Here is a 13,819-nt window from a genome sequence, read left to right on the forward strand (position 1 = left end):
CAAAACCAGCATGCTTTTCAGCCTTTTTCCATATAAAAAATTAACCCCTAAAAACAGATCTTGCATGGCAATTTATAACAAAGCAAAGCTTCATTGCAGTATTAAAAGGAGTTATTTATAATCAGGGCCTGCTCCAGCATTTCTGCCGCCCCAAGCAAAAAAAAAAAAAAAAGCCAATTGGGAAAAAAAAAAAACCGCGATCGACGGCGGCAATTCAGCGGCAGGTCCTTCGCTCCTAGAGGGAGTGAGGGACCTGCTGCCCCCGAATTGCCGCAGGTGCCGCCCCTCTCCCTTGGCCGCCCCAAGCACCTGCTTGTTAAGCCGGCCCTGTTTATAATAGGACTATTGAGAACTACCAACAGGGACATGCATACATATATATATATATGTGTGTGTGTGTGTGTGTGTCAGTGATCTTGGGAGGTTGTCCATTTGCACCACTATATTAAAACAGCCCATCCAGGAAGAATAACCTATCAAGGAAACTAAAATATAGGGCCTGACCTGTCAACACTTATACAAGTAACCTTTACTTGTGTGCTATTTCCACTGACATCAGGAGAACTACATGTGAGAGAAAGGATTACTGAATGAGAAAAAAAAGATTTTGAAAAAGCATGTTTGAAATTATAGGATTAAAAAAATGTAGATTAGAAGTACTCTGAACCTTCCAAAGCAATTACTGGTTTTTTTTATGAAAGCTTAGGTTGTGTCTAGGTGAATTGCTAAGAAATATTGCAAGTAAACCTATACTTCTTTGCCAGACATGATTGTGTAAATTGTGTAAATTATCTCAAAGCCAATACTTATTCCAAAATGCCCTTGGGGAAGGGGGTGGGTGGAGAGACTGCTTAAAAAAAGAGAAAGAGACGGAATTATTATTTCCAGTGCCATTGCTCTGATTTTAAGACTCAGATTTTAAGGCCAGAAGGGACCATCATGATCATCTAGTCTGACCTGCATATTGCAGGTCACAGAACCTCTCCCACCCACCCCTGTAATTTACCCATATCCTCTGGCTGAGTTACTAAACTCCTCAAATCTTTGATTTAAAGACTTCAAATTAGAGAATCAACCTTTTACTCTAGTTTAAACGAGCAAGTGACTTTTGCCCCATGAAAGAGAAAAAGGAGAAAAAAACCCAGGTACTCGGCTGATCTGACCTGGGGGTGAAAATCCAAACATGGCAATCCATTAGACCCCGAGCATGCAGGTGAGATCCACCAACTAGACACCTGGGAAACAATTCTATGTAATAATTCAGAACCCTTCCCATCTAGTGTCCCATCTCCAGCCTTTGGAGATATTAGCTCATGGTAGTCACAGTTCAGCCATATGCCATTGTAAACAATCTCATCATAACATTCGCTCCATAAATTTAACAAGCTCAGTCTGATAATAAGTTAGGAATTTTCACCCACTACTTCCTTTGGAAGGCTGTTCCAGAACTTGACTCCTCTGATGGAGAAAAACCATCTAATTTCAAGCCTAACCTTGTTCATGTCTAGTTTATATCCATTTGTTCTTATGCCAACACTGGCCTTTAATTTAAGTACTGTAATTGCTAATGAGGTTGGCATTCTTTTATAGGGTGAGATTTTGGGGTGTTACTGCCACAACTGAGTGATCTCTCCTTGTTTTTCTCTTACTGAGATACTAACCAGTACCCAGGTCTTCTGGCCAGGCAAAAAATTACATGGTAGAATAATTTGTATTGAGTGCTAACAACTGACTTAGACGTGAAGTTTTATTTTTATTTTTTAAAAGTTTTTACACTTAAAGATTAGATTACCATCCAACCTGCAAGTGTAGCAATAACCAACTTTTACCAAGTAGAACACAGTACTATGGAATGAATAGACAGCTAAAACAATGCCACTGCTGAGCACCATGCATGGAATGACTAGAGAATACTGATTCAAGCCCTGAGGGCAAGGGGTATAACAAGGAAGACAAAAAAACAGGGGAATAGACGATTTCTCCAGTTTAGATATAATGTCATCATGTTATTCTTATAAACATCAATGGTAGCAAAGGAGCCAATACCTGGAAAAGGGAGTGCTCAGGACAAAAAGAAGCAGTATAGGATGAGCACAGGGTGACATGTTAAAGTTCTGGATGTGCATAAGAGGCATCCACAGGGTTCAACATTTTACAGGGACAGTAACAGAGTGATGATAGGGATCTTGGAATATCTTTCCCAGGAATAGTTTGTGATATTTACCATTTTGTGCATTTGACATGTAAACTGCGCTTCATAAATCTCTTATTCTCCTAAAATTGTAATTTCTGTGGATATTCACACTGTCAAAAAGCAGAAGAAACCTTAGAGCAGTAATTTATGCATGAATGTCATATGTTTCTGCCTGTCTTATGTATAGACCATATGGCTCAAACAGTACAACTATCAATAAGGAACAACAAAATGTATAGGTATCCACTAGTGCCCTCTATTTTTCCTCAAGCATAGTCAAACGGAAGATAGTACATAACTTCTTTAGTAATCAGGCATGCATTCTGCTCTCTAAACCTGCTTTGAAAGAATCAGAAATTTCAGGCTGGAAGGGACATTGAGAGATCATCAAGAGCAGACTCCTGCACCGAGGAAGGAACAAGTAAACCTAGACCATCTTTGTCCCGCCTGTTCTTAAAAACCTCCAATTATGGGGATTTCACAACCTTCCTTGGAATTATATTGCAGATCTTAACAATCCCTATAGTTGGAAAGTTTTTCCTAATATCTAACCTAAATCTCCCTTGTTGCAGATTAAGCCCATTATTTCTTGTCCTATCTTCAGTGGACCCTGAGAACAAATTGATCACTGTCCTCTTTATAACAGTCCTTCACATATTTGAAGACTTATCAGCCCCCCCCCCCCCCCAGTCTTTACGCAAGACTAAACATGTAGTTTTTCTAACCTTTCCTCATTTGTTCAGGTTTTCTAAACCATTTATCATTTTTGTTGCTCTCCTCTGGACTCTCTTAAAATCTTTCCTAAAGTGTAGCACCCAGAATCGGACACAGTACTCCAGTTGAGGCCTCACCAGTGCCAAGTAGAGTGGGACAATTATTTCCTGCGTCTTACATATAAGATGCCTTTTATCCACTTTGGCGTTTAGTATGAGCCTTTTTCACAACTGCATCATATTTGTTGCCTCATTCAATTTGTGATCCACTATAACCCCAATTATTTTCAGTAGTACTACTATCTAGCCAGTGATTCCCCATCTTGATTTTCTCCTTCCTAAGTGAAGTACTTGTTGAATTCAGACCAGGTCTCTAATTTATCAAGGTTAGTTTTAATTCTCACCCAAATTTTATAAGCATACCCCTCTACACCATTATCTAAGTCATTAATAAAAATGACAACTAGTACCAGATCCAGGAATGTCCACAGCAGGACTCCACTACATACTCCCTCCCAGTTTGCCCACAAGCATTGATAACTACTCATTAAGTACGATCTTTCAACCAGTTGTGCACCCACATTATAGCAATTTCATCTAAACCACATTTCCCTAGCTTGCTTAGGAGAATGTGTCATGTGGAAGTGTGTCAAAAGTCTTATTAAAAATTAAGATATAGCCTGTCTGCTCCCCCCACCCCATCCACTAGTCCAGTAACCCTGATAAAAGAGGAAATTGGGCTGGTTTGGCACAATTTGTCCTTGACAAATCCATGCTGGCTACTCCTTATAACTCCATTATCCTCTAGGTGCTTACAAATTGTTTGTTTAATCATTTGTTCCTGTATCTTTCCAGGTATCATAGTTAGGACGACTTGTCTATAATTGTCAGGGTCCTCTTTCTTCTCCTTTTTAAAAACAGGTACTAATTTTTGCCCTTCTCCAGTCCTCTGGGACCTCACCCATTTTCTAGGAATTCTCGAAAGGTAATTCTTAAGGATTCTGAGATTGCTTCAGCTAATTCCTTAAGAACCCTAAAATGAATTTTATCAGACGCTGCCAACTTGAATACATCTAACTTATCTAAATATTCTTTAACCTATTTTGGCTTGCATTCCTTCTGCCTTGTTGTTAATATTAATTGTGTTAAGTATCTGGCTATAATTAACCTTCTTAATGAAAAGAGAAGCAAAATAGGCATGCCACACCTCTGCTTTCTTGATATCAGTTATTAGCTCTCCTTCCTTGCTAAGTAGAATGATTACACTTCCCTTTGCCTTTCTCTTTCTCCTAATGTAATTTAAGAACCTCTTATTATTGCCTTTTATGTTCCCTGGTAGGTGTAATTAATTTTGTGCCTTAGCCTTTTTGATTTTGTCCCTACATGCTTGTGCTATTCTTTCGTGCACCTCCTTAGCAATTCATTAATGTTTCTATTTTTTTTCCCAGGTCAGTAAAGAGCACCTGATAGAGCCATATTGGCCTCTTACTAGTCTTCTTATCTTTCCTTCAAATTGGGATAGTTTGAAGATGTACCTTTGTCTCTTTGAGAAACTGCCAGCTCTCCTGAACTCCTTTTTCCCTTAGATTTTCTTCATGACACCTTATCTACCTGTTGTCAGACTTTGTTAATATGTTTTTTGACGTTTATTGTCCTTATTCTGCTGCTTCTTTCTATCTATCATTTCATGATCACTTTCACCCAAATTGCCTTCCATCTTCAGATTTGCTAGCAATTCCTTCCTGTTGGTCAGAAACAGGCGTAACATGGCTGTTTTCCTCATAGAATATCAGGGTTGGAAGGGACCTCAGGAGGTCATCTAGCCCCTGCTCAAAGCAGGACCAATCCCCAACTAAATCATTCCAGCCAGGGCTTTGTCAAGCCTGACCTTAACAACCTCTAAGGAAGGAGATTCCACCACCTCCCTAGGTAACCCATTCCAGTGCTTCATCACCATCCTAGTGAAAAAGTTTTTCCTACTATCAACCTAAACCTCCCCCACTGCAACTTGAGACCATTACTCCTTGTTCTGTCATCTGCTACCACTGAGAACAGTCTAGAGCCATCCTCTTTGGAACCCCCTTTTGGGTAGTTGAAAGCAGCTATCAAATCCCCCCTCAGTCTTCTCTTCTGCAGACTAAACAATCTCAGTTCCCTCAGTCTCTCCTCATAAGTCATGTGCTCCAGCCCCCTAATAATTTCTGTTGCCCTCCGCTGGACTCTTTCCAATTTTTCCACATCCTTCTTGTAGTGTGGGGCCCAAAACTGGACACAGTACTCCAGATGAGGCCTCACCAGTGCCGAATAGAGAGGAATGATCACGTCCCTTGATCTGCTGGCAATGCTCCTACTTATACAGCCCAAAATGCCGTTAGCCTTCTTGGCAACAAGGGCACACTGTTGATTCATATCCAGCTTCTCATCCACTGTAACCCCTAGGTCCTTTTCTGCAGAACTGCTGCCTAGCTGTTCGGTCCCTAGTCTGTAGCAGTGCATGGGATTCTTCTGTCCTAAGTCCAGGACTCTGCACTTGTCCTTGTTGAACCTCGTCAGATTTCTTTTGGCCCAGTCCTCTAATTTATCTAGGTCCCTCTGTATCCTATCCCTACCCTCCAGTGTAGCTACCACTCCTCCCAGGTTGGTGTCATCTGCAAACTTGCTGAAGGTGCAATCCACGCCATCCTCCAGATCATTAATGAAGATATTGAACAAAACCGGCCCCAGGACCGACCCTTGGGACACTCCGCTTGATACCAGCTGCCAACTAGACATGGCGCCATTGATCACTACCCATTGAGCCTGATGATTTAGCCAGCTTTCTATCCACCTTATAGTCCATTCATCCAGCCCATACTTCTTTAACTTGCTGGCAAGAATACTGTGGCAGACTTTATCAAAAGCTTTGCTAAAGTCAAGGAATAACATGTCCACTGCTTTCCCCTCATTCACAGAGCCAGTTATTTCATCATAGAAGGCAATTAGGTTAGTCAGGCATGACTTGCCCTTGGTGAATCCATGCTGACTGTTCCTGATCACTTTCCTCTTCTCTAAATGCTTCAGAATTGATTCCTTGAGGACCTGCTCCATGATTTTTCCAGAGACTGAGGTGAAGCTGACTGGCCTGTAGCTCCCCAGATTCTTCTTCTTCCCTTCTTCCTGGTTACTTCCTCCACTTTATGAAACAAAAAGTTGTCCCCAGTACATTCCAATAAGTTCTTGTAAATCGTGTTTTGCCATAATTTTAAACATATCTGGGTAGATAAATTTCCCATTACTACTGGGTCTTATATTTGGGATATTTCTGTTTGTTCAAGAAATGCCTCATCATCTTTCTGATTTAGTAGTCCTCTACCATGACATGACTCCTATTTTTTTAACCCCTTTTATCTTTACTCAGAGATTTTCAACTGGTCTGCCTCTCATCACCTTCTGGACCTCAGAACAAGTCTATATATTCTTGATGTATATTGCAACACCTTCTCCCATTTTATCTAGCTTGTCCTTCCTGAACAAGCTGTGATCCTTTATACCAATATTCTAGTCATGAGACTTATACCATATCTCTGTCTTAATTGAAGACTATTAAAAAATATTAAAGGCCAGAAGTGACTTCCTGCATAACACAGGTCAAAGAACCTCACCTAACAATTTCTGCATCAAGCTTCTTACTTCTGTTTGAACAATAGTATTTCATCTAGAAAAATACCCAGGCTTGATTTAAAGGCTTCAGTGATGGAGAATCCACCATGTCCTTAGGTGTTGCAATAATTATTTATTTTTGCTGTTAAAAATGTGCACTTTACATCTAGTCCATATTTGTCTAGCTTCAGCTTTCAACCATTGGATCTCATGTATTTTTTTTCTGCCAGATTAAGAAGCCATCTACAATTAGAAATGTCTTCACTATGTAGGTATTTGTAGATCATGATCAAGTTACTTCTTAACCTTCTCTTGGATAAACTAAATAGATGGAACTTCTTAAAGTCTCTCATTACAAAGCATATTTTCCAGACTTCAAATCATTCTTGTAGCTCTTCTAAATTTTTCAATAATGAAGTAGTTTCTGAAAATTCAGGTCTGCAATCTTCCCAAATGAGTGCTCTGTCACTTGAGTTCAAGTACTGGCTGCATGGTACAAGACAAATGAGGAGGGTCTTTTCTGTTTTACCCACCTCTCTTCAGAAGTGGCAATGAAATGAGATAGGTTAGCATCCTTTAAATCGCTTCATTTACATCTTAGATCCATAAATGTCCATAGAGAAGGCCTATTCATTGGAAGAGCAGTGACCCTGATAAAGTATAAATGAATAGAGCTAGGTGGAAAACTGTTTCCATCCCATGAGAATTTGGGATTTTGGGAAAAAAAATCCCATACTGAATCAGGCAAAAGTCAGAAAACCCCAAAGTTTTCATGAACTAAAAATCCAGAACATTCATTTTGGGTTAATCAAAATGTTCAGATAATTTTGAAATGTTTAATTTCAATCTCAAACTTTTTTTCCTTCTTTCAGGGTAAATTTTCTAAAATTTTGAAATGAAAAGTTGTTTCAACTCAAAAAACCTAAAACTTTCTGTATTGACAATATTCAAATTTGACAGTCTCAAAATATGTTACTTTAACTGAAAATATTACAAGTCTGGTATTTTGTTGACCCCAACATTATTTTGTGAACAGTTTCAGTTTAGACAAAAAACCCTTTTTTTGGAAAATTCCTGACCAACTCTACAAATGAATTCTTTCACGGATGCCTCCCCATACTCTGTTATGAGGACAATACAAACTGCAGTAATAGAAACATATGATATTTCATCTAAGATCCTTTCCATCCCCATTTGCCATGTCACCTGTAACTAAGGACTCAACTGATTAACACTTAATTAGGAGATCTGTTCTTTACATAAACTTATATTGATTCAATGAATTTATCAAAAGAACTGCATTTCACTCTGCCTCCCTCCAGTACCCCTTATAATTGAGTAAAAATAACAAAGCCATGGCTAAGATAACTTAGATGAGCCTAGGAAAGCAGAAATACAAATGATTAGTAACCAACCACCACCACTAAAATCCACCAATGTCTCCCCTGGAGCCAACCTTTCACTGAAAAGTTACAAAAACTTTTCCTGCAGAAACATGAGACGCTTTAGCTGAATGCTCAGGGGGCAGGCTAGCTTGAGAGAGGGATAGCTCAGTGGTTTGAGCATTGGCCTGCTTAAACCCAGGGTTGTGAGTTCAATCCTTGAGAGGGCCACTTAGGGATCTGGGGCAAAATCAGTACTTGGTCCTGCTAGTGAAGGCAGGGGGCTGGACTTGATGACCTTTCAAGGTCCCTTAGAATCATAGAATCATAGAATATCAGAGTTGGAAGGGACCTCAAGAGGTCATCTAGTCCAACCCCCTGCTCAAAGCAGGACCAATTCCCAGCTAAATCATCCCAGCCAGGGCTTTGTCAAGCCGGGCCTTAAAAACCTCCAAGGAAGGAGACTCCACCACCTCCCTAGGTAACGCATTCCAGTGTTTCACCACCCTCCTAGTGAAATAGTTTTTCCTGATATCCAACCTGGACCTCCCCCACTGCAACTTGAGACCATTGCTCCTTGTTCTGTCATCTGCCACCACTGAGAACAGCCGAGCTCCATCCTCTTTGGAACCCCCCTTCAGGTAGTTGAAGGCTGCTATCAAATCCCCCCTCATTCTTCTCTTCTGGAGACTAAACAATCCCAGTTCTCTCAGCCTCTCCTCATAAGTCATGTGCTCCAGACCCCTAATCATTTTTGTTGCCCTCCGCTGGACTCTTTCCAATTTTTCCACATCCTTCTTGTAGTGTGGGGACCAAAACTGGACACAGTATTCCAGATGAGGCCTCACCAATGTCGAATAAAGGGGAACGATCACGTTCCTCGATCTGCTGGCAATGCCCCTACTTATACAGCCCAAAATGCCGTTAGCCTTCTTGGCAACAAGAGCACACTGTTGACTCATATCCAGCTTCTCGTCCACTGTGACCCCTAGGTCCTTTTCAGCAGAACTGCTACCTAGCCATTCGGTCCCTAGTCTGTAGCAGTGCATGGGATTCTTCCGTCCTAAGTGCAGGACTCTGCACTTGTCCTTGTTGAACCTCATCAGGTTTTTTTCTGCCCAACCCTCTAATTTGTCTAGGTCCCTCTGTATCCGATCCCTACCCTCTAGTGTATCTACCACGCCTCCTAGTTTAGTGTCATCTGCAAACTTGCTGAGAGTGCAGTCCACACCATCCTCCAGATCATTAATAAAGATATTAAACAAAACCGGCCCCAGGACCGACCCTTGGGGCACTCCACTTGAAACCGGCTGCCAACTAGACATGGAGCCATTGATCACTACCCGTTGAGCCCGACGATCTAGCCAGCTTTCTATCCACCTTACAGTCCATTCATCCAGCCCATACTTCTTTAACTTGGTGGCAAGAATACTGTGGGAGACAGTATCAAAAGCTTTGCTAAAGTCAAGAAATAACACATCCACTGCTTTCCCCTCATCCACAGAGCCAGTTATCTCATCATAGAAGGCAATTAGGTTAGTCAGGCACGACTTCCCCTTCGTGAATCCATGCTGACTGTTCCTGATCACTTTCCTCTCCTCTAAATGTTTCATAATTGATTCCTTGAGGACCTGCTCCATGATTTTTCCAGGGACTGAGGTGAGGCTGACTGGCCTGTAGTTCCCCGGATCCTCCTTCTTCCCTTTTTTAAAGATGGGCACTACATTAGCCTTTTTCCAGTCATCTGGGACCTCCCCCGATCGCCATGAGTTTTCAAAAATAATGGCTAATGGCTCTGCAATCCCTTCCAGTTCTAGGAGACAGAATATCTCCATTAATTTTTTTTTTATAACAACATTTCCCTCATCTAAGTGGTAGCTATGCAAAGAGGCAATAATCACATTCTTGTGATAGGAGGTAGAAATATTCTATGTTTAGTTCAAATTGTGAAAAAAGCTACAAGAGCCTTCTGTGCTGATATATGAACTGGAGGTAATGTATAGAGGTCACCGAAATTTCATGCTTGATTAGTTTGTATTCAGAAAGAAACAAAGTTGTATCAATTTGTTCCCTACTGGAGTAAAACTCAGAGGCCAAGTATGTTTTTTAATAAGTTTTAACTGCTTCTTACCTAAATTTGGAGCTGAGCTGAATGAAATACCAGGCAGTCAAATGATTTGCCCAAGACAACAGAATCAGTTGCCCAACAGACACTGTACATGCAAGATATTCCTGGGTGCCATTCAGTAGCTTTAACAACTAGATTTCAGTTCTACTTCTGCCAGGTGTACTCTGTCCCACGGGGTTTTACATGGACAGTGCCACAGGACCCTCTGTTGCTTAGTGCAGTTTTTGGGTCACTGTTTTTTGTGACAGTGTGCTGTACCTCCCTGTGTGATACCAAGTGGCAAGGCACAGCAAGCCATGAAAGAAAGAGACAATATGAGGATGACTCTTCCCACCTCACCCCCATTCCAACTGCTTGCAGGACACAATATATTTTGAAAAGGAAACCTCTTTTATAGTTTTTTGCATTCAAAGAAGTGATGTCCTTAAGTTGTGCCTTGAACTGAACTATCTTGCTAATCTAGCACTGAATTTATAATAAATCAATGAGCAAAAATTAAGCTGCACTCTGACAGGGAACTCACAAGAAAAGGCTGTTTCAGATAAGGATAAATAACATAAAGGAATATTTACATAAAGAGCTTTGCACAGTATATGTGCAAAAGGAAGGCGGGCAGAGGGAAGAGAACAACCCAGCAGCGTTGAATAGGATTCGGCATAGAGTTTTATTTTGAAATTAGATTCTTCACCAGTGCCATGATGAGACATACACAAACCCAAAGATAGAAAGGAGAAGTGTTTGTTTTTTTAAAATCTTGGACTAAACTAATTACAATGTTATTAGTTGATATATATAATTTAACAAACAGGGACATAAATGCATGTGGGTGACATGGTGATTGTCAGCTCGTGAAAGATACTGTTTTGTTCTCCAGGAATCAATGTATAGTCTCCGTACCTTCACAAATACACAATTCCCTAGAAATAAGGAACTTACTACTACACTTCCACAAGTTATTACCTTGAATGCTTCTTTTGAAGAAGGCCTTACAGCCCTCGCAAGACCAGACTCCATAATGGTAGCCTGAAGCATAGTCATTGCACACAGCACAGTAGCGGGTTTCCTTGGTGGATTCCATGGACAGACTGCCCTTTTCACTGGTGCTGGACATCCTCTCCCTGCTCCCTTGTCGCCTGTTATCCGAGCTTGGCCTGTAAAATGAACATTCAGTGAATTTATTGACATTAAAAAGTCTCATTCCAGCTGCTGAGTTACATTAAAAGATATTAAATACTTTAACATTACTTTTACATGTAAGCAATTACCTCAGACATGTTATATGATCACAAGGAGGGAAAGGAACAGGAATGGAAGTGATCTGTGGGATTGCAAATGAAAGGGAATGTGGTCAGAGAGACACTGTTGAGATGTGGTCCGCACTATGAAAATATTGAAGAACAAGACTGCTTTGAGAAATGGAATGCAACTAGCTGAGACAGAATCATGAGACCAAAAATACTAAAAATTATTTGGCATACTATTTGACATACTAACCACTTACCAAAAATAAGTTTATTTAATTTTCAATTCTTGAACAGATGCCTGTTAGCTTACCAGGATCACATGACCTTGTCCTAGCCAATTACATTGTATTTCTGAATCTAACAAGTTGGACCTTCCTCCAGGTTTTACTTTTAGGTGCGGACATGTTGTCCTCTTCCCCACTTTGAGTGCAGCAGGATTCCCTGTTTTTTTATTAATGAGGCATCTGGCACAAACAGGAACTTCAAGCTTCTAGCCAAAACTCCCCAACAATTCTCCAAAGACTCCTGCTCTTAAATGCCATCTTCCTTTCATGTAGCTAAAATTACTCCCCAACATCTGCTGCCACTCCTCCCAAGTATCCGTATCAGCCAAAACATCCTGGAAGCATTCCTCTGCCACTCCCAAATGCTACCTGTCAAAACTCTTATGCCTTCTGTGCCCAAATTAAATTCATTGACATTCAACTGCTTAGAATGGATATCACTTATAGAAATCATAAGGCATTGTCATGTTAGCATATTCCAAGCAACTTTCCCTGAATTATGCCAACAATCCAGTTTAACAGCATTTTTGAAGTCAAGCGAAAGCTTTTGCCTCAAGCCCTGTGTTCCAGTTCATTTTGGACTCTTCTTTTAATATTCACCTGTGGTTTATTTGTGACTTGTGTAAGTGGAAAACAGCTGTGAACAGTGAAATGCTGACATGGTGGAACTCTGGCTCTTTGGAGGTTCTAGAAAGTGGGGAGGTGACAGAATTCCTGATACCATAAGCATGACCATAATATGCAAAGTAACATTCATTTGCATATTTTGGATACTATTAAAATTTAAGAGGAGGAGGGAGACCTCCCTCCCTAGGTCTACTTTTAACCCTTTCCCGTTTTCCCCATCATTTTATTGTCCTTCATTGCTTTGATTTCTCTCTTTGAAGCTGTTTTACCTCAATGTCTCATTTAACCACATCCCTTTTACTGTATCACTTCACTACTTCTTCTCCCATGTTGCCTAGATTTAGAAATAAGCAAAAGAAGCTGATCACTAATCAAACCTACATTTTTGTACTTTCCCTGTACCCTTCCACCACAGCTGCAAAGATGCCAGACCATCCCTTTCCTTCCAACACATGGAGCTGCTAATACCATCACCTAGTGGAGGAGAAGAGACATCTCCACACTTCAGCCTTGGCTGCTTTTTTTGAAATTCCCAACCCTCCCATTGTTTCCTGGTATGAGGGAGGGGATGGGACCCACTGGAAAGGGGAAGTATCTCAGAGCAACAGGGCCAGCTCGGAGAAGAGGATGGTTCTGGCAGGGAGAGGTGGACTAGCTTGGACTTATAAACCGAATTCATGGCCTAACTCTGCCTTATTATGATCACAGATTTTCCCTCTTGTCCGCCAGCCCCAATAGCCTCAACATAACTCAGGAAATTAACAGCCCTCCAGGGGTAGGACTTTTTGAAGTTTTCATTGTTTTAACTCCAATGAAAAGCAAAAATAAGCTAACAAAACACTTTTAGCCACATTTTAACAAGGATAACCTATATACCAGTTTAGGTGAATGAGACTATACACTTAACTATTAATCAAAATGATTAATGGATTTCAAGCCTGGAAGGAATCATTGTGATCTAGTCTGACCTCCTTCTAGAGACCATATAACTTCCCCAAAATAATTCCTAGAGTGTATATTTTATAAAAGCATCCTATCTTGACTCAGAAAGTGTGGAAATGACGGAAGTGTTGAATGACTTTTTTGTTTCAGTTTTCACCAAAAAAGTTAGTAGCGATTGGACATCAAACATAGTGAGTGCCAGTGAAAATAAGGTAGGATCAGAAGCTAAAACAGGGAAAGAACAAGTTAAAAATTATTTAGACAAGTTAGATGTCTTCAAGTCACTCAAGGAGCTGACTAAAGAGATATGAGTCATTAGCGATTATCTTCAAAAAGTCATGGAAGATGGGAGAGATTCCAGAGGACTGGAAAAAGGCAAATATAGTGCTCATCTAAAAAAGGGGAAAAAAGGACAACCTGGGGAATACAGACCAATTAGCATAACTTCAGTACCAAGAAAGATAATGGAGCAAATAATTAAGCAATCAATTTGCAGACACATAGAAGATAATAAGGTGATAAGTAACAATCAGCATAGATTTATCAAGAACAAATCATGTCAAACAAACTTAATTGCTTTCTTTGACAGAACAACAAGCCTTGTGGATGGAGGAAAGCAGCAGATGTGGTATATCATTACTTTATTAAGGCTTTTGATACTGTCTC

General features: G+C 40.4%; 1 protein-coding gene across 8 annotated transcripts in view; it reads right to left on the reverse strand.

Annotated features, from left to right (window-relative positions):
* ESR1 (estrogen receptor 1) overlaps positions 1 to 13,819 on the reverse strand; it is a 304,660-nt gene that overhangs the window by 141,764 nt on the left and 149,077 nt on the right. For all 8 annotated transcript variants that reach the window (XM_054023306.1, XM_054023304.1, XM_054023301.1 and 5 more), the window contains one exon: positions 11,017 to 11,207. In XM_054023306.1, the coding sequence (XP_053879281.1) occupies positions 11,017 to 11,207 (191 nt within the window). The remainder of the gene's footprint in view (positions 1 to 11,016; positions 11,208 to 13,819) is intronic.

The sequence above is a fragment of the Malaclemys terrapin genome, chromosome 3 (genome assembly GCF_027887155.1).
Source record: "Malaclemys terrapin pileata isolate rMalTer1 chromosome 3, rMalTer1.hap1, whole genome shotgun sequence".
NCBI classification, from domain to species: domain Eukaryota; kingdom Metazoa; phylum Chordata; order Testudines; family Emydidae; genus Malaclemys; species Malaclemys terrapin.